The sequence below is a fragment of the Electrophorus electricus genome, chromosome 21 (genome assembly GCF_041902795.1).
Source record: "Electrophorus electricus isolate QZ-2024a chromosome 21, ASM4190279v1, whole genome shotgun sequence".
NCBI classification, from domain to species: Eukaryota; Metazoa; Chordata; class Actinopteri; order Gymnotiformes; family Gymnotidae; genus Electrophorus; species Electrophorus electricus.
In genome coordinates this window covers 1,635,001-1,662,500 of record NC_137517.1, presented here as the reverse complement: position 1 = coordinate 1,662,500, position 27,500 = coordinate 1,635,001, and the positions used below count along the sequence as shown (strand labels likewise).

The 27,500-nt window shown below is 44.4% G+C and overlaps 2 protein-coding genes across 8 annotated transcripts in view; both read right to left on the bottom strand.

Moving 5' to 3' along the window:
• tfr2 (transferrin receptor 2) overlaps positions 1 to 10,524 on the bottom strand; it is a 21,448-nt gene extending 10,924 nt beyond the window's left edge. The window contains exons 1-7 of one of the 4 annotated variants that reach the window (XM_081704680.1): positions 9,990 to 10,032; positions 5,660 to 5,705; positions 4,868 to 5,090; positions 4,469 to 4,655; positions 4,092 to 4,232; positions 3,866 to 3,974; positions 3,214 to 3,228 (exon numbers count right to left, since the gene is read on the bottom strand). In XM_081704680.1, coding sequence (XP_081560806.1) covers positions 3,214 to 3,228; positions 3,866 to 3,974; positions 4,092 to 4,232; positions 4,469 to 4,655; positions 4,868 to 5,090; positions 5,660 to 5,692 — 708 coding nt within the window. In that variant the 5' untranslated portion in view covers positions 5,693 to 5,705; positions 9,990 to 10,032. Of the gene's footprint in view, positions 1 to 3,213; positions 3,229 to 3,865; positions 3,975 to 4,091; positions 4,233 to 4,468; positions 4,656 to 4,867; positions 5,091 to 5,659; positions 5,706 to 6,729; positions 9,447 to 9,989 lie in introns of those variants that run through there. The other 3 variants (XM_081704679.1, XM_081704681.1, XM_027032986.3) reach the window with 3 other exon arrangements.
• Positions 9,586 to 27,500, bottom strand: part of ctc1 (CTS telomere maintenance complex component 1) — a 25,879-nt gene continuing 7,964 nt past the window's right edge. For 2 of the 4 annotated variants that reach the window (XM_081704678.1, XM_035521677.2), the window contains exons 8-21: positions 17,779 to 18,115; positions 17,431 to 17,545; positions 15,151 to 15,703; positions 14,940 to 15,029; positions 14,373 to 14,501; positions 14,113 to 14,159; positions 13,705 to 13,811; positions 13,323 to 13,488; positions 12,872 to 12,931; positions 12,231 to 12,393; positions 11,799 to 11,863; positions 11,512 to 11,668; positions 10,794 to 10,908; positions 9,922 to 10,656 (exon numbers count right to left, since the gene is read on the bottom strand). In XM_081704678.1, coding sequence (XP_081560804.1) covers positions 10,541 to 10,656; positions 10,794 to 10,908; positions 11,512 to 11,668; positions 11,799 to 11,863; positions 12,231 to 12,393; positions 12,872 to 12,931; positions 13,323 to 13,488; positions 13,705 to 13,811; positions 14,113 to 14,159; positions 14,373 to 14,501; positions 14,940 to 15,029; positions 15,151 to 15,703; positions 17,431 to 17,545; positions 17,779 to 18,115 — 2,220 coding nt within the window. In that variant the 3' untranslated portion in view covers positions 9,922 to 10,540. Of the gene's footprint in view, positions 10,657 to 10,793; positions 10,909 to 11,511; positions 11,669 to 11,798; positions 11,864 to 12,230; positions 12,394 to 12,871; positions 12,932 to 13,322; positions 13,489 to 13,704; positions 13,812 to 14,112; positions 14,160 to 14,372; positions 14,502 to 14,939; positions 15,030 to 15,150; positions 15,704 to 17,430; positions 17,546 to 17,778; positions 18,116 to 27,500 lie in introns of all 4 variants that reach the window. The other 2 variants (XM_081704677.1, XM_035521676.2) reach the window with 2 other exon arrangements.

The window sequence follows — 27,500 nt, the reverse complement described above, 5'->3', positions numbered from 1 at the left end:
GACTACACCGCCCTATAAACAAACACACACACACACACACACACACATATATACTCACACGTAGACTACACCGCCCTATAAACACACACACACACACACACGATATACTCACACGCATACTACACCGCCCTAAAACACACACACACACACACACACACACACACACACACACTATATACTCACACGTATACTACACCGCCCTATAAACACATACACACATGTATACTACACCTCCCTATAAATGCACACACCCACACATATACTCACACGTAGACTACACCGCCCTATAAACACACACTATATACTCACACATAGACTACACCGCCCTATAAACACACACACACACACACACACTATATACTCACACGTAGACTACACCGCCCTATAAACACACACACACACACACGATATACTCACACGCATACTACACCGCCCTAAAACACACACACACACACACACACTATATACTCACACGTATACTACACCGCCCTATAAACACATACACACATGTATACTACACCACCCTATAAACACACACACACTATATACTCACATGTAGACTACACCACCCTATAAACACACACACACAAACACTACTCACACGTAGACTACACTGCCCTATAAACACAAACACACACACATATACTCACACGTAGACTACACCGCCCTATAAACACACACACACACACTATATACTCACACGTAGACTACACCGCCCTATAAACACACACACACACACAATATATACTCACACGTAGACTACACCGCCGTATAAACACACACACACACACACACACACACACTATATACTCACACGTAGACTACGCCACCCTATAAACACAAACACACACACAATATACTCACACGTATACTACACCGCCCTATAAACACACACACACACACACACACACAGACTGTATACTCACATGTATACTACACCACCCTAAAAACACACACACACACACGATATACTTACACGTATACTACACCGCTCTATAAACAAACACACACACACACTATATACTCACGTATACTACACCACCCTATAAACACATACACATGTATACTACACCACCCTATAAACACACACACACACACTATATACTCACATGTAGACTACACCGCCCTATAAACACACACACACACACACACACACACACACACACTATATACTCACACGTAGACTACACCGCCCTATGAACACACACACACATGTAGATTACACCGCCCTATAAACACACACACACACTATATACTCACACATAGACTACACCACCCTATAAACACACACACACACACACACACACACACACACACTATATACTCACACATAGACTACACCACCCCATAAACACACACACACACACACACACACACACACACACTATATACTCACACGTATACTACACCGCCCTATAAACATACACACACTATATACTCACACGTAGACTACACCACCCCATAAACACACACACACACACACACACACTATATACTGACACGTAGACTACACTGCCATATAAGCACACACACACACACACACTATATACTCAAACGTAGACTACACTGCCCTATAAACAGACACACACACACACTATATACTATACTGCCCTATAAACACACACACACACACTCAAAACTATACACATATAGACTACATTGCCCTATATAAACACACACACACACACACACTATATACTGACACATAGACTACACTGCCCTATAAGCACACACGCACACACACTATATACTATACTGCCCTATAAACACACACACACACACACTCAAAACTATACACATGTAGACTACATTGCCCTATATAAACACACACACACACACACACACACTATATACTGACACATAGACTACACTGCCCTATAAGCACACACGCACACACAAACACTATATACTCACATAGACTACACTGCCCTATAAACACACACACACTATATACTACACTGCCCTATAAACACACACACACACTCAAAACTATACACATAGACTACATTGCCCTATATAAACACACACACACACACACACACACACACTATATACTGACACATAGACTACACTGCCCTATAAGCACACACGTACACACACACTATATACTATACTGCCCTATAAACACACACACACACACACTCAAAACTATACACATGTAGACTACATTGCCCTATATAAACACATACACACACACTATATACTGACACATAGACTACACTGCCCTATAAGCACACACGCACACACAAACACTATATACTCACACATAGACTACACTGCCCTATAAACACACACACACTATATACTACACTGCCCTATAAACACACACACACACACACTATATACTGACACGTAGACTACACCGCCCTATAAACACACACACATACACACACACACACACACACACTATATACTCACACGTAGACTACACCGCCCTATAAACACACACACACACACACACTATATACTCACACGTAGACTACGCCACCCTATAAACACAAACACACACACACACACAATATACTCACACGTATACTACACCGCCCTATAAACACACACACACACACACAGACTGTATACTCACATGTATACTACACCACCCTATAAACACACACTATATACTCACGTATACTACACCGCCCTATAAACACATACACACATGTATACTACACCACCCTATGAACACACACACACACACACACACACACACACTATATACTCACACGTAGACTACACCGCCCTATAAACACACACACACACACACTCAAAACTATACACATGTAGACTACATTGCCCTATATAAACACACACACACACACACACACACACACACACTATATACTGACACATAGACTACACTGCCCTATAAGCACACACGCACACACAAACACTATATACTCACACATAGACTACACTGCCCTATAAACACACACACACACACACTATATACTACACTGCCCTATAAACACACACACACACACACACACAAAATATACTGACACGTAGACTACACCGCCCTATAAGCACACACACACTATATACTCAAACGAAGACTACACTGCCCTATAAACACACACACACACACTATATACTATACTGCCCTATAAACACACACACACACACACACTCAAAACTATACACATGTAGACTACATTGCCCTATATAAACACACACACAACCACACCCATTCTCTTTCACACAGTATAAACACACGTAGACCACACCACCCTATATAAATTCACACACATACAGAGTACACAACACAAACACACATCATACACACACACCAAAGAAACCCAAACACTGAAGACAGAACACACAAACACATGTTGGAACATACACACATACACACTAAGAGAACAGCTAATATTTCCTATGAATTCTGTATGCATATGCACTATAATGCTATAAGCATATGCACAATAATTTATAATGTGTTATATTACATATATGATGCTTTACAATGCCTACCACAAGCCTGTTAATCATTAGTAGTTACATGCAGAATTCCTTCTAACACATCAGCTTTTATTATAAATGGCCAAGGGTAAGTTTAGAAAGTTATTATGCATCACACGTCATAATGCTCAAGATCAGAACCTGCTACAGTGCATTAAAACAATGCTATAATGCTTAATAAACCTGACTTTATGAAGTCCTTTGCATGTGCTTTATAAGGTGTTCTGTATGTGGCAGTAGCTACTTATGAGTAAGGATACATAATTACGGTGGACACTACAAAGCATTATATATTCCAGAAACTGCATAATAAATACAGACACACTCATGTCACTAAACACTTGATGTTTTGTAATGTGTGATGAATGCTGCAGTAAAGCAGTTTCTGGGGTGTTGCCATGGTTACCGTGGCTGTTCCCATAGCGCTGTATGCACAGTAATCAGCACTGTCTAATGAAATCTCCTCTAGCTCCACCCCTTCTGCATCCACCATCCATAGGGCATTCCTCTGGGTCCTAAAGCCCACACACACCCACACCACAAGCTAGTAAGAGTATTCCACAGTGACACACACACACACACACACACACACACACACACACACACACACACACACACACACACACAGAGACCTGGATGGGAACTGCAGGGTGGCATAGTGTGAATCGGCCCAGATGTGGTCCATGTGGAGTTTCTGGAAGTTGTGCAGAATCTCACTGGCTAAAGCATATCCTTCTGAAGACCCCGGAGGATGGGGCATCCTGCTCATTCTCCTGAGTTAAAATATGACATTTAAGAATAAACTACACACTAAACTCACACACATCATAATGCACAACATTACAGATCTTCACTGCCTCCAACACACTTCAGTCAAGTCCTCATGCTTGAACATTTACTTTCCACTGTGTGTGTGTGTGTGTGTGTGTGAGTGTGAGAGAGTGTGTGTGTGTATGTGTGTATGTATGAGTGTGTGTTTGTGTGTGTGTGTGTACACATAAGCTCTGACCGAACTGTATTCTCTATCTTCTCTTCTTTCAGGTATTTCTTCAGCATTTCCTTCAGCTCCCCCAAATACATAATGCTCCCCCCTGAGGAATGGTCTTGTCCAGCTGTGTCATACATCGGCACCAGCTCCCCCTCCTCACTGCAGAAATGGCACATTCTGCGGAATGACACGTAGCCCAGGAGGAACGCTGCCAAGGAAACGAACGACAATATCAGGAATTGGACATGTGCAGAGTGCCCTAAGGGTAAGTGTTCAGTCTCCCTGTGCCCTACAGCAGTGGGACAGTGTTTCTAGTGATCACTTTTACAACTACTCAACCCACAACATGCTTTGCTGACCTTCTGTTGCAGGCTCTCAGAAGTACAAGCTTTGTGCTGGTGTGCGTGTGTGTCTAAGTACCAGTGGTAAATATCAGTAGGCCGATCAGCGTCAGGTATCCTACCGCCTTCCTACGGTCAAACTGCCGCCGTAGCACCAATGCTGCGATGTCATTACTAAGGCCCGCCTCTGACCCTGATTCTGATCCTGGTTGGACGAGCTTCATCTCCACACGAGTTATGGTGTCTCGGGCTCCTCCCCCTTCCTCCACCCCCTCTTCTGCTTGGGCTCCGCCTACTGTAGTCTGAGGGAGTTTGAGACTGTCAGTGAGACAGATTTGAGCTCGGGTTGTTTATTGTTGCTGTTAGAATGTGCAGAAGGCCAAACACAAACTTTGCTCCTAGTTTGTTCAATATATACAAGAACTGTGTAATCTCTGAAGGTGTCAAACGCATGCCAAGTGTGTACCCACCTCTAGAGGTTAGTGAAGCAGCTGCTATTCTACATGTACTGACTGTTCCACATATACTGTTTTACTATACTACACATACTGACTTTTCTGTATGTACTGACAGTTCTGCTCTACACGTACTGACTGCTCTACACCTACTGACTGCTCTACACATACTTCCAGATCTACACGCACTGTTTTACTGTTCTATATGTGCTGAATGTCCTACATGTACTGCCTGTTCTACATGTACTTCCAGTTCTACATGCACTGTTTTACTGTTCCATACGTGCTGAATGTCCTACATGTACTGACTGTCCTACGTGTACTGCCTGTTCTACACGTGCTGACTGCTCTACATGTACTGACTGCTCTACAAGTACTGCCTGTCTTACGTGTACTGCCTGTTCTACTGTTCTCACCCCAGTTAGCATCTTCCACAGACGATCACCCATCTGTCTGCTCCACCTGCAGGACAAAGACCATGACAATTTACTGAACAAACCCTAACCCCCACAACCCAACTCAGTACTGAACCATCACCAAAACATCTGGACTAACCCTGCACTGTATAATTTAGTGTTCTGCTTCTCCAACACACCTGGACTAACCCTGCACTGTACAGTTTAGTGTTCAACTGCTCCAACACACCTGGACTAACCCTGCACTGTAGTTTAGTGTTCTACTGCTCCAACACAGCTGGACTAAACCTGCACTGTACAGTTTAGTGTTCTACTGCTCCAACACACCTGGACTAACCCTGCATTGTACAGTTTAGTGTTCTGCTGCTCCAACACATCTGGACTAACCCTGCATTGTACAGTTTAGTGTTCTACTGCTCCAACACACCTGGACTAACCCTGCACTGTACAGTTTAGTGTTCTACTGCTCCAACACACCTGGACTAACCCTGCACTGTACAGTTTAGTGTTCTACTGCTCCAACACACCTGGACTAACCCTGCACTGTACAGTTTAGTGTTCTACTGCTCCAACACACTTGGACTAACCCTGGACTGTACAGTTTAGTGTTCTACTGCTCCAGCACACCTGGACTAACCCTACACTGTACAGTTTAAGTACTTCGACAAATTTTTGTTATGGAATCTACTACAAAGCGTGTCAGTTACAATCACTTTGCTCTTGAAAAGCATTTGTACTCTAATTATTACATAATCATCATAACTACAGTCAAACACATGTACTAATTCTACTAATGTAATACAGTCCACACATGCCATTAATCTGTGGAGATTCAGTACACTAAACCTGCACCTTTGGCATCATCTCCCTGTGCCACTGTACTACCAGAGAGGAGGTACGGCGCTTCCTACAAACACAGCACACACTGCCTAAATAAATCACTACGTAAGTACTTTGCTTGTGCCAGAGGGTTTGAAAGTAATCACATAACGCTACCAGTCCGCTAAATGTGAATGAACCATGACCAGGAGTCAACATGCTTGTCTTCACAGTGCCCAGTATTTACTCACTGATGATAAACGCCCAAAGGTTCTTGTTTGGGTCCAATCAGGAATTCCCAAGTTGCGTATTGCTGGATCGATAGACCTGCGTTGTCTCTGGGGCAATATAAGCAGTGAGGGTACTCCAGTCAGATCACCATCTCTCACGCCCTATTCCAGTCAGAGTTGACGACACCACCATCTCTTACTCACTACTCCAGTCAGAGCTGATGACACCACCATCATCTCTTACTCACTACTCCAGTCAGAGCTGATGACACCATCACTGTCTCTTACTCACTACTCCAGTCAGAGCTGATGACACCATCACCGTCTCTTACTCACTACTCCAGTCAGAGCTGATGACACCATCACCGTCTCTTACTCACTACTCCAGTCAGAGCTGATGACACCATCACCGTCTCTTACTCACTACTCCAGTCAGAGCTGATGACACCACCATCGTCTCTTACTCACTACTCCAGTCAGAGCTGAGAAAACCACCATCGTCTCTTACTCACTACTCCAGTCAGAGCTGATGACACCATCGCCATCTCTTACTCACTACTCCAGTCAGAGCTGACGACACCATCGTCTCTTACTCACTACTCCAGTCAGAGCTGACGACACCATCGTCTCTTACTCACTACTCCAGTCAGAGCTGACGACACCACCACCGTCTCTTACTCACTACTCCAGTCAGAGCTGACGACACCACCATCGTCTCTTACTCACTACTCCAGTCAGAGCTGACGACACCACCATCGTCTCTTACTCACTACTCCAGTCAGAGCTGACGACACCATCACCGTCTCTTACTCACTACTCCAGTCAGAGCTGACGAAACCACCATCGTCTCTTATTCACTACTCCAGTCAGAGCTGACGACACCACCATCGTCTCTTACTCACTACTCCAGTCAGAGCTGACGACACCATCACCGTCTCTTACTCACTACTCCAGTCAGAGCTGACGAAACCACCACCGTCTCTTACTCACTACTCCAGTCAGAGCTGACGACACCACCATCGTCTCTTACTCACTACTCCAGTCAGAGCTGACGACACCATCACCGTCTCTTACTCACTACTCCAGTCAGAGCTGACGACACCATCACCGTCTCTTACTCACTACTCCAGTCAGAGCTGACGACACCACCACCGTCTCTTACTCACTACTCCAGTCAGAGCTGACGACACCATCACCGTCTCTTACTCACTACTCCAGTCAGAGCTGACGACACCACCACCGTCTCTTACTCACTACTCCAGTCAGAGCTGACGACACCACCACCGTCTCTTACTCACTACTCCAGTCAGAGCTGACGACACCACGCCCTTGTCTATCTCTCCACACCAGGAGACGCAAGACGGGGGAAAGACAGAGATAAGGACAAACCACCACACCCTGCAACTATTTTATATTATTATTTTGGAGCAGATAGACACCTCACACACACACACACACACACACACACACACACACACACACACACACACAAGGGTAACAACCGTACTACACCAAATAACACATGTATTGAAACTACACCTCCCCATTCATGTTACACACATACACATACATTCATTAGTTCAAATGCTGCATCAGTTTATTTGCCTGTGTGTTTATACGTGTATTTGCATATTTGGAGAAAGCCGTTTCAACTCAGTGGTCATATGTTCCTCCAGATTACTTTGTAATGATTGCTTGAATCCAAAAATGAATGGCTCTGATTGGAGGAGCGATTTTGTATGCCGCGTTTTGTATGTCGTCTGTTAGACTAAATTAACTTTCTTTAAACAAAATGACATACACAAAACAGTTTTAAAAACCATTATGGATGTATGAATAAGCCTTAGCCCTTTAAGACAAATCCAACAGCCTTCTCCCTCTCTCACAGACACTCCCTCTAGTAACTGTTTAGACTGTGTTCACTGTGCAGTCCTGACATCGTAATCGTGTACATAAATGTCTGCCAATCAAGCTGCATGTGCAGATTTCTTTAACTGACTTACTTAATTCTTAAGATAGTTCTCTATTCTCCCTACACTGCATAGTTTAGTTTCCTCCCTACTCTGGCACACCTGAACACGCCAGGTGTGTTAGAGCAGGTGTTTTAGCGCAGTAGAACACTAAAGTGTACAGTACACTCCTGGAAAGGGTCTGGACACATGTGCTTACACACAAAAGAAGGGTGTGGATAAATAAAGAGGGATATGGCTATATAAATAACCTGAATTTTATTTCCACTTATACAGACAGCAGAATAATTATGCCCAAATGTTAATCTCACCTCACCCTTGACTAAGAGCTAAACTGTTAGCAGTTTTTCCTGCTAAAGCCTTTCCTCTCATGATAAATTTTCCGCAGAGTCAGAGCTCTTCCTGCTCCACAAAACCATAATGATACAGATTTGCCCCATCCACCCCAGCCCTATGAAATGCCCCATTACAGCTCTCATCATGAAGATGATTGTTTTTTAAAACATAAATGCGTTCTGATATCAACAGCAATAATGAGAGGGCAGTAGCACACTGTACGCTGAATGTGACAGTAGTTGTGGGGTAGTTGTGTAATGTGCACACAGCCACAGACGTTCAACACAGGTATTGATCTCTCACAAACACGCACACAACCAAGGACATAGACCAGTCATCTCAGCAAACACACACACACACACACACACACACACACACACAAAGGAGCGCTAATATGCACATGATCCAGACACTCAGGGTACTTGTGGGGACCAAAATGTTGGTGTTTCCAAATCTATTAACATTAAATTTAATTCAATTAAACTCTTAACTACTGAACTGAACTCTAACCTTTCCCCCGGCCTCCAATACAGGCACCAGTCCTAGATAACAGACCACATCAGCACAACCATTATTTTAAAGAATTCCCTTAATTTAATTTTTGATTTCATTGTTGGACACTGTTTTAATGGAATTAAATGAGTCAATTAAAAAAAATACTGTTTTGCGATACTCATGCAAACTAAAAACATTTTTAAAAATACATAAATAAAAAATCAAATATGAAGAAAACAGACACAAAAGAGAAGAACACAAAAATGAAACAAAGCAACCTTTAAATCCAAGTTCTCAAACCAAAGGGCACCCTCCCCAATACCCCCATTAAAGCCCAAGCCCAAACGTGTCAATCACAATCATTCTGGCCTCACACAAGCTGTGCCCAGCAGCTAGACGTCAGACTTTCAAAACACTTAGAAAGCAATAAAACAGAAGTCAATAGTTACTAGACAGTTATGGTGTTAAAAGGGTACTCACTTTCTCAGGAACAGCACTCAACATGTGACTATCTACCATGTCCTCTATCTATGCCCTTGTAACAAACCCCACCCATTAACTGCTCATGTACACACTAACCCCACCCCTTGGGTATTTTCCCAGTTTGTGATTGGTCAGGAGGTGGGCTGCAGTGAACTATGGCAGCATGAACACATTTCAGGGGGTCTAAAATGCGACTGAAAATGGCACCTTAGCATTCATGCAAACAACGAGAAATAATCAACATTATTACAAGAAAAACATGAAATTACAGTCAACGTGCAAATATACAAGTACTCAGACAAGCAGGGTATGACAATTTTTCAGTCCTTGAGAGAAGTTTACATCACACACAATCACAGTCACCTCTATGCCACCGTGCGTCACTCTAATCAACATTCACTCTTTCACGCATGTTCGTTCTTGATCCGTCTCAATTCCTCACCATGAGACAATGTGTTCTAGTGTGTGTGGAGCAGAGCGTGTGTGCACTAGCCTAGAGTATGTGTGTGTAGTGTGTAAGTCAGAGCACTTAAGCTGTAGAAGGTGTGTCACTGTGTAGAGTGTGTGTGTGTGTGTAGGTCAGTGCATTTTAGCTGTAGAGGGTGTGGAAACTTAGTGATGAACTCTCTGTCTCCTCTGCACATGTTCCTCAGCTGGGCTTTTTCTAGAATGAACACACACACACACACACACACACAATTATTTGGTTTGCAAAGGACAGCTTTCAACCAGTTTGTATTTGACGTGTTACAAAGCTTATATGAGCAGTTTGTAGCGTGCGCGCGTGCGTGTTAGTGTTACCTGGCTTGTGTGAACGTAGTTTGCAGGTGAGGGTAACCTGGCGACAGACAGTGCTGCTTGAACAGAGACAGCAGAGGTACTGTACCACAGGATCATCAGGGTTCGTATCGCACACCTACACACACACACACACACACAGAGTTAATACAGCGGAGGTACATCAAAGTCAATATTACACACCTGAGTAAACAAGTGTGCTCGTGCACACACACATACAGTGTAATTACACCAGAGGAACTGCATTAAGAGGATCATCTGGGTTCAGAACACACACCTGAGCAAACACACACACACACAGACACACATGATGCCTGCATGCACACATAGTTCAGCTATAAAAGTTAAAGTTGATGTAAAGCCAGTGTGACATAAGGCACAGGAGTGATGATGGCAGGGAGTTAAAACAGAAGAACCAGCCCTGAATCAAACCTGCCCAGCAACCATTCACACCCTAGAATGCGCAGGACCACCCCAGAACCGCTCTAGAATGCGCAGGACCACCCCAGAACCGCTCTAGAATGCGCAGGACCACCCCAGAACCGCTCTAGAATGCGTAGGACCACCCCAGACCGCTCTAGAATGCGTAGGACCACCCCAGACCGCTCTAGAATGCGTAGGACCACCCCAGAACCACTTCGGAAGGTGTGGCACTGTGAGAACACTGAGCTGTACTGCGTGGTGGAGTCAGGGGCAGTAGAGCAGTGTGAAGATGACCCACCATGCTACGAGCACGCGCGTACACTCTCAGATGACCTTTGGACCTGATGTGACGCTGTAGCCCCTCCCACTCAGGCACTGCCAGTAGAAGGAGCTTAGCAACTGTTTCCGTGGAAAACCAGACCTGCGCCTCACCGGTACCATCTTCTACAGCAACTCTACAAACACATGCAAAAAGAGAGAACTTCAAAACATTCATAAAAATCATGAGTATACAAGTTATCACACACACACACACACACACACACACACACACACACACACACACACACACACACACACTCTTACTTCGCTTCTGCCTGGAAAACAGCACTGGTTGAGTCACACGGAGGGCAGGATCTAGTGCAGGTAGCCTGTACAGAAGACAAACTACCTGGGTTTAACTGTGCGTGTGTGGGTGCGCGCATGTCCAGATTAGTCCCCTTGAACATAGCAAACTTTTCATCTACTCAATCTTAAAGCCAACTCAGTCATTCTCTACTTAATTTCTTCTTTTTAAAAAAAATTGTTTAAAATGAGCTTTATAGAATTCTGAGAACTGTATACAGATTATAACCATATACACACAATACACAACTTCAGCATTATGTAACAGGAGTAACAATACACAACTTCAGCAGTATGTAACAGGAGTAACAATACACAACTTCAGCAGTATGAGGTAAAACTGATTTATTGCACCAAGCTAGTAATTCTTGACCATGTGTGTGATATCATTACCTGTCTGAAGACACTCCCACAAAAAGAACACACCCACTGCAGCCGTAGAAACAGGACACACACCACATGGACAGTGATCTGACCCACAATGCTCTGCTCTGCTTTGGCCAGTGTCCACACCCCCAGATGAACCAAGGGAGGTGGAGGGTGGGGCTTAACAGACCTTAAGAAAGATGGACAAATAAAGAGACAATAAAATCAATGACTCAGAAAAATGTAAGGTATGATGACTCAGGTAAAGACTCCACTATAGAGACGAGGACTCGGGTAAAGACTCCACTATAGACACGATGTCTCGGTCAAGGTAAAGATTCCACTATAGACACGATGACTTGGGTAAAGACTCCACTATAGACACGATGACTCAGTAAAGGTAAAGACTCCACTATAGACAGCCTAAGCATGTGCATTACATACACTTCACTTCTGTATAAATAAAAAACTATCAACACTTACATTAACAATGAACAACACAAATGAAATGCCTTTTAAAATACATGGAATGTATGGTTTTTAAAACATTACTCAAGTCATTAGGAATCTATTTTAAAACACAGAATATAATGAAGACTAGCAGTGTTTCCAACAGTGACAGTAATGATTTAGAAAGAAAGGTGTGATGTTACATCAAACATACTCACCCCAGACCTGTGACCGTCACATAGCTTATGGGCAGAGACCAGCAGTATACATTACGCACACTAACACACACACACACACACACACACACACACACACACACACACACACACACACACACACAATTATGCCCTGATACACTTCATATAGCACTAAACTAAAACAAAACTGCCTTTATACTTTGAGTACAGTAATAAAAGTAAGTACATTAATAACACAGAACACAGAGGTAGTTCTGCACAATAATGGCGTTTCAAAACCATACAGAGAAACAAAAATGTTCTGAAAAGCTACTTTAGGCACTAAAAGTCCCTGTAACGGTCAGGACATAGTGTGTTACAGGACCCAGCAGTCTCTTCCTGTAGCGGTCAGGACACGGTGTATTACAGGACCCTGGAGAAACATCCTGTAGCGGTCAGGACACGGTGTGTTACAGGACAGTGTGTTACTTACACGGACACTCTGCGCTGGAAGTGCAGTAGCTGTACTGTGGCCCCAGGGAGGAGAGCAGGTATGTAGGGTGTGCGGGACAGATCCAGATAGACCTGCACACTCCGGTCTGGAGCCTCAGCGTCCTGCACAGTCAGACGGACGCGCAAATCCAACTCCACACTCGCATCTATAATCCAGATTAAAACAGCATCAGAAAGTGGAGCAGGAAACACTGGAATTAATACACCTTCACACACAAAAATGGTTTGAAACAAAAGCATGTTCACACCTAGTTAAGATACTCCAGATTAAAATAGTAATGGATCTGAAGACCTCATGATCAGTAAACAATTAAGAGCTTCAGCTAAATATCACTCCACTAGTAAATGGGGTGGGGTCATACCTTTTATATCAATTAGTGATTGGACAGCAGGTTCTCTGCCCTTCTCTTCCTGCAGTGTGATTCGTTTTGAAATAACTCCATAAAAGGAGACAATATCAGAAGCACAGCTATGACAAGATGAAGCAACGAGACCATGGTTAGAGCCTGTTTATCAGCAGTGTGTGTGTGTGAGAGAGGGTGCGCCTGTGTGTGCAGGGGTATGTGTGTCTGGAGAGCAGGTGTGTGTGCGCACCTGTGTGTGGAGGGTGCGTGTACGTGTGTCTGTGTACACCTATGTGTGGAAGGGGTATGTGTGTGTGGAGGGTGTGTGTGTGGAAGGAGTGTGTGTGTGTGCGTGCTGAGGGGGTGTGTGTTTGTGTGTGTGTGTGTGTGTGTGTGCGCACGCACGCACACACGTGTCTATTTTACCTGGAGTAAAGAACTCTGGAAACAGACATCACTCCCCCAACCTCTGGCTAAAGAACAGCAAAACAGATGACAGAGCAGAGTGGTGTGTGTGAAAGACCACATCACACAGTAGTGTGTGTGTGTGTGTGTGATGACACAGAGTGGTGTGTGTTTAAGATGTTTCTCATCAAACAGTAGTGAGAGTGTATGTGAGTCTGTCCATCTGTCTGTGTGTATGTCTCACCTGTGCAGTAAAAAGTGATAGCATGTGTGTGTCTCACCTGTGCGGTAGGTATTGATGGTGTGACAGTGTGTATGCGCCACTCAGGCTGCATGAGGAGGGAGGGGCTACTAAGGAGAGTAACTCCGCCCCTTACAGGAACGCTACTGCCAGACAACACACTCACATCCTGAGACAGAGACAATGAATGAGAGATAGAGTGACAGAGAATGAGAGTGAGAGAGAGAGAAAGAGAAGTGGGGTTCACTAGGTCATCACTCCACAAGAAACTCTGGGCTGTTGGGTAAAGTACTAACATCACTCCTCTTAGTCCTGAACCTGAGAACAGAACTAGAGAAGCTCTGAGAAGGGGAGTGTGATAGAGGAAACAGTGGCAGAGGGGAGTGTGATAGAGGAGACAGTGGCAGAGGGGAGTGTGATAGAGGAAACAGTGGCAGAGGGGAGTGTGATAGAGGAGACAGTGGAAGAGGGGAGTGTGATAGAGAAAACCGTGGCAGAGGGGAGTGTGATAGAGGAGACCGTGGCGGAGGGGAGTGTGATAGAGGAGACCGTGGCGGAGGGGAGTGTGATAGAGGAGACCGTGGCGGAGGGGAGTGTGGGCTGTTACCTGTGTGTGCAGTGCGGTGAGTCTGTACACTGACCCAGACTGCAGCAGAGGAAACCAACGGACACACAAGTCCACAAACTGCAACTCTATCTAACACACACACACACACACACACACACACACACACACACACACACACATCATGCATAAGTGGACCAGTAGACATGGATGCCCTGTGTCAAACACGGGATAGTAATAAGTGCAGTGCCACCTCTGTTGCTCCACCCATCTCTCTCTCCTCCACCCGCCTGTTTCTGGGGTCCCCGTCCCATCTCTGTGCGTTTCCCAGACATGTTGCCTTGGCAACAAAGCTCAGCGTAAGTCCTTGCGCTTCACTGGACGTCTGGACGTTCCTGAAGGCCACGCCATGTTTTGCATCCAGACGGAACAGCAATGACACGCAGGGGTCACAAGGCACAGACGACGACTCAGCTGCCCTTGGGTCGTTGCCATGGTGACCGAGGTCTCTGGGTCGGCTGGCTTGCCTCTCATTCGTCTCCTCTACCCCTCTCTTCCTCTTCCTCCTCACAGGAGGGAGCACATAGCACTCCTCCCTCTCAGAACCCTCAGATCTCTCCATCCCTCCCTCTGCTCCTCCTCTCCGCTGCTGTGCTGCAGGCCTTCTGTCAGGCGGAGGAGGACAAGATCTCTCTCCTTCCTTCATCCGATCTTCCCCGCCTCTCTGTCCCTCTCTGAGGACAGCGGTCATAGCAGCTGTCGGACTCAGGATGTGCAGGTCATCCACACACACCTGGATATAAACCCTACAACACACACACATACACACACACACACACACACACACACACACACACACGTATATGAACCCTACAACACACACACACACACACACACGTATATGAACCCTACAACACACACACACCTGGATATAAACCCTACAACACACACACACACACCTGGATATAAACCCTACAACACACACACACCTGGATATAAACCCTACAACACACACACCTGGTTATGAACCCTACAACACACACACCTGGATATGAACCCTACAACACACACACACACACACACCTGTATATAAACCCTACAACACACACACACACACACACACCTGTATATAAACCCTACAACACACACACACACACCTGGATATAAACCCTACAACACACACACACACACCTGGATATAAACCCTACAACACACACACACACCTGTATATAAACCCTACAACACACACACACACACACACACACACACACACACACACACACACACACACACCTGGATATAAACCCTACAACACACACACACACACCTGGATATAAACCCTACAACACACACACACACCTGGATATAAAACCTACAACACACACACACACCTGGATATAAAACCTACAACACACACACACACACACACCTGGATATAAAACCTACAACACACACACACACACACCTGGATATAAAACCTACAACACACACACACACACACCTGGATATAAAACCTACAACACACACACACACACACCTGGATATAAAACCTACAACACACACACACACACACACACCTGTATATGAACCCTACAACACACACACCTGGATATAAACCCTACAACACACACACACACACACACATACACACCTGTATATGAACCCTACAACACACACACACACCTGGATATAAACCCTACAACACACACACACACCTGGATATAAACCCTACAACACACACACACACACACACACCTGTATATGAACCCTACAACACACACACACCTGGATATAAACCCTACAACACACTCACACACACACACACACACACACACACACACACCTGTATATGAACCCTACAACACACACACACACACACACACACCTGGATATAAAACCTACAACACACACACACACACACCTGGATATAAAACCTACAACACACACACACACACACACACCTGTATATGAACCCTACAACACACACACCTGGATATAAACCCTACAACACACACACACACACACACACACACACATACACACCTGTATATGAACCCTACAACACACACACACACCTGGATATAAACCCTACAACACACACACACACCTGGATATAAACCCTACAACACACACACACACACACACACCTGTATATGAACCCTACAACACACACACACCTGGATATAAACCCTACAACACACTCACACACACACACACACCTGTATATGAACCCTACAACACACACACACACACACCTGGATATAAACACTACAACACACACACACACACACACACACACACACACACACACACACCTGGATATAAACCCTACAAGACACACACACCTGGATATAAACCCTACAAGACACACAAACCTGGATATAAACCCCACAAGACACACACACACCTGGATATAAACCCTACAAGACACACAAACCTGGATATAAACCCTACAAGCCATTACAGATGGGTAAAGTTAGAATAAGCTGAATAGTAATGAGTGTGTATGTTGTGTATGCATGTATGTGTATACCTGCAGTGTCTGTGTGTGATGTATTTAGGCTGGTCCAGATGTTTCCAGGAGGGAAAATCAGTCTTCAGAAACCTCTCCATTACTAACGTACACTGACGCACACACACGAGACAGCCTGTAACACACCAGAACACACGCGAGACAGCCTGTAACACACCAGAACACAAGCGAGACATCCTGTAACACACCAGAACACACGCGAGACATCCTGTAACACACCAGAACACACGAGAGACATCCTGTAACACACCAGAACACACATGAGACACCCACACTAAGGGGACCAGCAAGTCACACAATAAAACCTTGTGAAACTGTATGTGCACTCATGTGTGGGTGTGCATGTACCTATCCAGGCTGTGTTGATGGCGGTGTGCTGGCCTCCTGCCTGGGTGGCTTCCACACACACACAGTCCACTGCTGCTGTCTGGTCCACCAGTCTCAGGGTCGCCCTGCTGGAGCTGACCTGCACTACGCCCACAAGCAGTGCAGGCTGACTCCTCCCCCTCAGAGTAGTCATGTGGGCAGACCAGGATAGCAGCGGGTTCAGCTCCACCCGTGTGAGGTAGGGGGCAGAAGAGGGGAGGAGCGAAGACAGGGAAAGACACGCCCAGCTCTCACTTTCCATCCAATCACAGAGCTCCCTCACAGAGCACAGCGCTACACTGGGACTGTTCACACGGTACTGAGAGAGAGCGAGACACACACACACACACACACACACACACACACACACACACACACACACACACACACATCCAGGTGAATGTTGTTCATGGGAACAGCTGATTCAATCCTGGGTTACAGGGACACCACTTTTCATTTATACTACTGCTCAAAAAAAATTCCTTTAAACCCACTTGAGATACAGCCAAGTTAAAATCAGTTTTTACTTTATCATAGAAATGTCATATACCTGAGAATGGAGAGCTAAACAAGACTCACATGGTTTATGAGCACAAACCATATATACAACACACAAACATCAACTGACACATAAGATTCTTAAGAGACTATAATCATAAAAGAACAAACAAGGAACTCAAAACAGATTTCATAAAAGTATAGTCTAACATTTTCAAACAAATATAAAGTTTTAAAAAACTGTTTTCAAACAGTTCTTTTTAAACTTATGACACTCCGCTTTAGCAGCTGCAATATTGAATGAACTGTTTCACTTGACTGACAATAACAAATTAGGATAACCCAGAGCTTGTTTTATTGCAAACATTGTAGGTGTTGAAAGGCTTTACTGTAAAATTGTGCACATGGTAGAAAAATATTTTAAAATCTTAAAAATACCAAGATGAGTGAGAGGAAAGCCTCTCACACCTAGATTAAATCAACATTTTAACAATTAAAAAAACTGAATAGCCAACACATTCACATAAGAACATCTGACACATGGAATCCAGAAAAACCTAAACATTATAAAAAGTGCATGCTCTAACAAACATTCATGTACAATCTCTTAAATATCTGAGAATTTACTTTAAAAAAAAACAACAACTTGCAAACAAATTAACAAATAATGGGGGAAAACCTTACAGGATTAAAGACATTTCATTCAGACTAAAAAATACAAATCTTCTAACAGAGAAGAAAATTAATGTACATTATTGTATATTTCAAAAACAGTCCAGATAAGGCTCTGTAGCATTTTACTCAAATAAACCAGCTATATTTTTAAAAATACACAGTAATTAACTGTGCTTCCTATAATTGCATCCTTTGTTTCCAACAGAGTGATGAACGTTTTGGATGAGTCGCCCCTCTAGAACAGTATATTCTGCGTTCCTGCATTTCTTATTTCCAGTTGCGAAGCCGCCTTCTGTACAGTGTTTGAAATCTCATTACAGCAAAGACTTCCTTCTTTGTCCGTGGCCTCCGAACCACTGCGCTCATCTTTGTAGTCTCAGGTTCAACATCTACAAATAAGAGTCAAAAGGTGATCTCAAACCCAATTTATAATCCATATAAACCTGTAATACACATTTATTGTTTGAAAGCTGGTTTAACACCAAATGACATCGCATAGAGACTTTATCCAAATAACATTCATCCAAAGAACAGTAACAGGATACAAGCAAAAGTGGCATGGTCAAATCTGACCAACTCCGTGACTGTGTAAACAAGTTCTAAATATGAGCAACATAGAATTATTATTATTCAAAAATATGGCAACATCCTGGGTATTTAAGGAACCTAAAAGGTTGAAAATTAAGGTAATACTGCAATGCACATTTTAAGTGAGTATTCAAGATTCAAAAATAATATCCAATTTGCATAAATCCACCAAGCAAACATACAGTTAAGCATACAGGTGGAAACAGATTTGGTAAACTAACATTCAACTAATCTGTGGAAATGTGTGATTTAATAATATATTAAGCTTTATTAGTTAATTTTATTCGGGTATTCGGGGTTTCTTTCTAGTCTGGTGAAAAGCAGACGGCAATTTATAATACCCCCATTGTACTGGCAGTTTTCAGGTAATGGCCAACTTCAAAACTGCAGGACACATTCATCTCATTTTAAAATAAGGAGTAAAACAAAGTGACCAACAACTGCCATTAAATAAACGTTCACTGGCTGATTAAATACAGAGTAGACAACAGGACCTTGATTGTAAAAGCTGTGTGTAACAACCTAAATTCTTAGTAAGAGATTACTGATTAGATCAAAACCATGGGTGTTGCAACCAAATTAATGTTATGCATTTCAGATTTGCATGCAATGTGTCAGTGGATAGTTTTTTTTCTGCTGCTTGTATTAAGAATACTTATGTAACCATATTGGATTTGGGTAAATTGAACATGAAAAACATGCCATAGCCTACAGGTGATAAGTAGAGAGCCCTTTTCCCAACAATATTTAGGTTGAATTGGCTTTAGAAATACAGGTTCATAGTTTAAAACTTCTTTTTACATTTGTGAAAGATCTCTGATGCTGAACCTTTGTCCAAAAATAAGCATTTCTAATTTATTAGGGGTGTCCGGCTTATGCATGTTGGAAGACTGCTATACTTTCTGAAACCTAACTGTAAGGTTAAAGATATAAATGGTCCTAAATGAACTAAAATACCACTGCTTAGTAAACTACAAGTACCAGAGATACTGTCTGAAGAGCTTTCACAACCCTCATCAACATCGCTGAAGTCACCTGAAAAGCAGATTGAGACATATTCTATTTGCGTCGCCCTTAGACTGTGAATGCCGTGTCACTCTTAAAGAGCTCCCTCTCTCACTCCCTGAGATGGCACAGCACTATTATGCTGGAAACTGCCCTTATTTCTAAGCTTTTCAGACACTATTTTCCACCTTTTTGAACCCTTGGGAAGGGAAAGGACTTTGGCAACTTCTGATTCTCTACGTGCAATTACTTTTAAATGTTGAACAAGTCTGGAGTGTGTTTTTGTTTTTTACAGATAAAACAGTCATTTTTGGTCCTTGTGTGTGTTGCTTTTAATTGGGTACAGGTCCACATAGTTCTCTTTCCTTTGGGTCCTAAGTGGTTTCATCTGATGTGGTCTTCTCAGTAAATCTGATGAGCCACATCTGATGCTGCATTGTTTGCAAATACACTCTAAACAATTTTACATTCAGCTCTTACAAACCAAGTCATGTACTTACAAACCAGCTGTGGGGCCTGATCTGCTCATACACAAATTACTTGGTGGATTTATAGATATAGAACAATGTAAGCATTATGTTTAACTATTAACTTAGTAGGTGAATTTCTACTTAATGCTATTACAAGAGTTACCTCTGGATGTGGACCAGAGTTTACTGGAGCAACATGTTACAGGAATACTGTATATTAGCATCTACTGTGATTAACATAACATATTTGCCACTCACCTTTTGGGTTAAATTAACACTGAAGTCACTACACAATTAGTACAAGTGATGACTTGCTAGGACCAGGACAACTAAAAAACCTTTAAAACAACACTAAAAAAAAATTCAAAAAGCTCACAATAAGCCCAGCAAGAGATTAAATACAGCACTAATGACAAGCCAGATTGTAGAGGGACACCGACATCCAGTTTGGTGATTATCCTGGTCTTAAAACACAGACTAAGCCAGGCAGTTACCTGCAGTTGAATCACCAAATCACCAAACTAAGATCCAAGGATTCTGACCATCTGATCAGTACACTTACAAACCTACTGTGTTGTCACCTTGGAAAGACTGGTGCGCCATGTAAGGTCGTCTCCTCCGTAATCACACGTTATCTCCTCATCACTCGATGTCATTTAATGCAAACACACACAAGTGTGGTGGACCATTTAGTACAATTTTTTTTTCTCCATTTTTTAAATTGGGATCAACAATGCTATTGACCAAGCACCAAATGGACCCCTCATCAATAGTGCTGTTAAGCAAAGAAATATATAAATAACAAAACTATTAAAAAAAAACCAAACAATAACCATGCAAATCATCTAACCTTCACAGTTACAATGAAATCAGAGCAAAACACTTAATAAATCTGAGTGCTCACCAAACAATGTCTCCATTGTGTTTAAAGTTGTACATGTATGTGCCATCTTGTCCTGTGATTAGCCATCCTTTGTACTCAAGAATAAACCTTCCTTTTCCAATGTCTGCTTTTGCAAATACATCACGACCTGAAAGAAGTCATAAAATTTTTTAATTTTCAGATAGGTTAGATATATTTTGTCAAAGCATTCACCCCTCATCCTACTAACAATAAACTGACTTGCACATAAAAATCGATCCCTCCTTAACTTAATTCATTTTAAAATTCCTTTTGAAACCAACTGGCCAACAATTATAGAAAGCTGTTATTTAGAGTTGACAGCTGAATTAAAACACTTAAAAGATTATTAACACAGCCACATTCTCACCTTTGTACTCAATGTATCTTGCTTCAATTACAATGTGCTGCTGGGATCCTACACGCATGGTTCAATTTCTTCTGATCACGTTGCTGTAACAGAAAAAAATAGCATTAACGCATCTTCAAAAATGTGATCCTACCAAGCAATCAAAATACACTACCTACACTTTTAATGCTGGCAGACCTTCCTGATAAAGCACGAGTAAGCCACCAGCTTGGTGTTATTTTACATATATGTGCATTTCGACAACAAAAGCTAAATTGTTTAAAAATAAATTGTCACTCTAGTAAAAACCCTAAGACACGAGTTTACGCGTTAGACATTAGCTACTATTGTCTAAATGTTTAACATTAGCCGTACGTTTAGCTCAGACATCACCTCGGTACACGCCACCCAATACCTCTGACCCGTTACCCAAACACCTGTCGGCAGTTTTCAAAAAATTAAATAAATCTGACACGTCAAGCACGACTAAATACTTTGGTTTTAATATTCAACAATCATTTACCAAGAATGAATACTTAGCTAATGTTATCATCCTTGGAGTTATTTATGCTGCATGACGGAGATAGCTAGCCTCTAGCGTTTATCAGACGGGGTCTAGTGAGCTGTTTAATCTTGAAATAAAGGACAGGTGAGATAAAGGAGAGCCTGGGCTTAGCTATGTAGCTTAGCTAGCTAGCACTAGCAGCTAGAAATAACGGAAACGTAATTTAGTCAGTCATTCTTGATAAAGGCTTGCTTGCTTGTTGAGCATTTAAAACAAACCAAAAAAAAAAAAAAGACATTTAAAGCTAAAGTGCCCTGAAGTGAGCTTGTGGCTAATGTTAGCATTTAGCTAGTTCACGTAGCTAGCTAAAATAAAAAATACACTTGATAGTCTCTCTCTGTATACACACACACAGCTACATGTCAGCGTTACTTGCGTCTTATTTGTAAATACACGGTTTTAAAAGGCTGTATTAAAGAAAAACACGTACCTGCTAAAGAAATACAGAAAACTCAGCTCACGTGGAACATCGCTGGCAGACTCCCCTCAGTGACAGATCTGAGCGCGCGGGAATGTGCACGAGACCCTTCCATGTCTCCATGGATACGCAAACTCACACAAAACTGGTCCGAGTCAACAAACGTAAACATGAAATAACCAAGTAGCCACGGACCCCTTTGTCACTTGTACTGTCTAGCTACTGTGGCAGTCAGTACTCAGCCTGACAGCTATTGTATTCTTTAAAAACCAGCTTTAACCAGGCGGGATTTACACGCACAGTGTTCTTGTAAACCCACAGTGCCTCTAGTGAAGGTTTGTATTGACGAATATTGTCCTTGTAAGACACACTCACCAGAACACAGACACACAACATGTTTACACCATACGGGGTGCGTGTTACCCGACTCAGGGGGCAGGTGTGTGTGTGTGTGTTTTACCTGAGTCAGGGGGCAGGTGTATGTGTGTGTGTTTTACCTGAGTCAGGGGGCAGGTGTGTGTGTGTGTGTGTGTGTGTATATGCAGTGTGGAGATGTGGCGTGTGTGTGTGTATGCAGTGTGGAGCTGTGGCGTGTGTGTGTCAGGGGGCAGGTGTATGTGTGTGTGTGTTACCTGTGTTACCTGAGTCAGGGGGCAGGTGTGTGTGTGTGTGTGTGTGTGTGTGTGTGTGTGTGTGTGTGTGTGTGTGTGTTACCTGAGTCAGGGGGCAGGTGTATGTGTGTGTGTGTGTTACCTGAGTCAGGGGGCAGGTGTATGTGTGTGTGTGTGTGTGTGTTACCTGAGTCAGGGGGCAGGTGTATGTGTGTGTGTGTGTGTGTGTTACCTGAGTCAGGGGGCAGGTGTATGTGTGTGTGTGTGTGTGTGTGTGTGTGTTACCTGAGTCAGGGGGCAGGTGTATGTGTGTGTGTGTGTGTGTGTTACCTGAGTCAGGGGGCAGGTGTATGTGTGTGTGTGTGTGTGTGTGTTACCTGAGTCAGGGGGCAGGTGTATGTGTGTGTGTGTGTGTGTGTGTGTTACCTGAGTCAGGGGGCAGGTGTATGTGTGTGTGTGTGTGTGTGTGTGTTACCTGAGTCAGGGGGCAGGTGTATGTGTGTGTGTGTGTGTGTGTGTGTTACCTGAGTCAGGGGGCAGGTGTATGTGTGTGTGTGTGTGTGTGTGTGTTACCTGAGTCAGGGGGCAGGTGTATGTGTGTGTGTGTGTGTGTGTGTGTGTTACCTGAGTCAGGGGGCAGGTGTATGTGTGTGTGTGTGTGTGTGTGTGTGTTACCTGAGTCAGGGGGCAGGTGTATGTGTGTGTGTGTGTCTGTGTGTGTGTTACCTGAGTCAGGGGGCAGGTGTATGTGTGTGTGTGTGTGTGTGTGTGTGTTACCTGAGTCAGGGGGCAGGTGTATGTGTGTGTGTGTGTGTGTGTGTGTGTGTTACCTGAGTCAGGGGGCAGGTGTATGTGTGTGTGTGTGTGTGTGTGTGTGTTACCTGAGTCAGGGGGCAGGTGTATGTGTGTGTGTGTGTGTGTGTGTGTGTTACCTGAGTCAGGGGGCAGGTGTATGTGTGTGTGTGTGTGTGTGTTACCTGAGTCAGGGGGCAGGTGTATGTGTGTGTGTGTGTGTGTGTGTGTTACCTGAGTCAGGGGGCAGGTGTATGTGTGTGTGTGTGTGTGTGTGTGTGTGTGTGTGTTACCTGAGTCAGGGGGCAGGTGTATGTATGTGTGTGTGTGTGTGTGTGTGTGTGTGTTACCTGAGTCAGGGGGCAGGTGTATGTATGTGTGTGTGTGTGTGTGTGTGTTACCTGAGTCAGGGGGCAGGTGTATGTATGTGTGTGTGTGTGTGTGTGTGTTACCTGAGTCAGGGGGCAGGTGTATGTATGTGTGTGTGTGTGTGTGTGTGTTACCTGAGTCAGGGGGCAGGTGTATGTGTGTGTGTGTGTGTGTGTGTTACCTGAGTCAGGGGGCAGGTGTATGTGTGTGTGTGTGTGTGTGTGTTACCTGAGTCAGGGGGCAGGTGCATGTGTGTGTGTGTGTGTGTGTTACCTGAGTCAGGGGGCAGGTGTATGTGTGTGTGTGTGTGTGTGTGTGTTACCTGAGTCAGGGGGCAGGTGTATGTGTGTGTGTGTGTGTGTGTGTGTTACCTGAGTCAGGGGGCAGGTGCATGTGTGTGTGTGTGTGTGTGTGTGTTACCTGAGTCAGGGGGCAGGTGTATGTGTGTGTGTGTGTGTGTGTGTGTGTGTGTGTTACCTGAGTCAGGGGGCAGGTGTATGTATGTGTGTGTGTGTGTGTGTGTGTGTTACCTGAGTCAGGGGGCAGGTGTATGTATGTGTGTGTGTGTGTGTGTGTGTTACCTGAGTCAGGGGGCAGGTGTATGTGTGTGTGTGTGTGTGTGTGTTACCTGAGTCAGGGGGCAGGTGTATGTGTGTGTGTGTGTGTGTGTGTTACCTGAGTCAGGGGGCAGGTGTATGTGTGTGTGTGTGTTACCTGAGTCAGGGGGCAGGTGTATGTGTGTGTGTGTGTTACCTGAGTCAGGGGGCAGGTGTATGTGTGTGTGTGTGTTACCTGAGTCAGGGGGCAGGTGTATGTGTGTGTGTGTGTGTGTGTGTTACCTGAGTCAGGGGGCAGGTGTATGTGTGTGTGTGTGTGTGTGTTACCTGAGTCAGGGGGCAGGTGTATGTGTGTGTGTGTGTGTGTGTGTTACCTGAGTCAGGGGGCAGGTGTATGTGTGTGTGTGTGTGTGTGTTACCTGAGTCAGGGGGCAGGTGTATGTGTGTGTGTGTGTGTGTGTGTGTTACCTGAGTCAGGGGGCAGGTGTATGTGTGTGTGTGTGTGTGTGTGTGTTACCTGAGTCAGGGGGCAGGTGTATGTGTGTGTGTGTGTGTGTGTGTGTTACCTGAGTCAGGGGGCAGGTGCATGTGTGTGTGTGTGTGTGTGTTACCTGAGTCAGGGGGCAGGTGTATGTGTGTGTGTGTGTGTGTGTGTGTTACCTGAGTCAGGGGGCAGGTGTATGTGTGTGTGTGTGTGTGTGTGTGTTACCTGAGTCAGGGGGCAGGTGCATGTGTGTGTGTGTGTGTGTGTTACCTGAGTCAGGGGGCAGGTGTATGTGTGTGTGTGTGTGTGTGTGTGTTACCTGAGTCAGGGGGCAGGTGTATGTGTGTGTGTGTGTGTGTGTGTGTGTGTGTTACCTGAGTCAGGGGGCAGGTGTATGTGTGTGTGTGTGTGTGTGTTACCTGAGTCAGGGGGCAGGTGTATGTGTGTGTGTGTGTGTGTGTGTTACCTGAGTCAGGGGGCAGGTGTATGTGTGTGTGTGTGTTACCTGAGTCAGGGGGCAGGTGTATGTGTGTGTGTGTGTGTGTTACCTGAGTCAGGGGGCAGGTGCATGTGTGTGTGTGTGTGTGTGTTACCTGAGTCAGGGGGCAGGTGTATGTGTGTGTGTGTGTGTGTGTGTGTTACCTGAGTCAGGGGGCAGGTGTATGTGTGTGTGTGTGTGTGTGTGTGTTACCTGAGTCAGGGGGCAGGTGTGTGTGTGTGTGTGTGTGTGTGTTACCTGAGTCAGGGGGCAGGTGTATGTGTGTGTGTGTGTGTGTGTGTGTTACCTGAGTCAGGGGGCAGGTGTATGTGTGTGTGTGTGTGTGTGTGTGTGTGTGTTACCTGAGTCAGGGGGCAGGTGTATGTGTGTGTGTGTGTGTGTGTTACCTGAGTCAGGGGGCAGGTGTATGTGTGTGTGTGTGTGTGTGTGTTACCTGAGTCAGGGGGCAGGTGTATGTGTGTGTGTGTGTTACCTGAGTCAGGGGGCAGGTGTATGTGTGTGTGTGTGTGTGTGTGTTACCTGAGTCAGGGGGCAGGTGTATGTGTGTGTGTGTGTGTGTGTGTTACCTGAGTCAGGGGGCAGGTGTATGTGTGTGTGTGTGTGTGTGTGTTACCTGAGTCAGGGGGCAGGTGTATGTGTGTGTGTGTGTGTGTGTGTGTTACCTGAGTCAGGGGGCAGGTGTATGTGTGTGTGTGTGTGTGTGTGTGTTACCTGAGTCAGGGGGCAGGTGTATGTGTGTGTGTGTGTGTGTGTGTGTTACCTGAGTCAGGGGGCAGGTGTATGTGTGTGTGTGTGTGTGTGTGTTACCTGAGTCAGGGGGCAGGTGTATGTGTGTGTGTGTGTGTGTGTGTGTTACCTGAGTCAGGGGGCAGGTGTATGTGTGTGTGTGTGTGTGTGTGTGTTACCTGAGTCAGGGGGCAGGT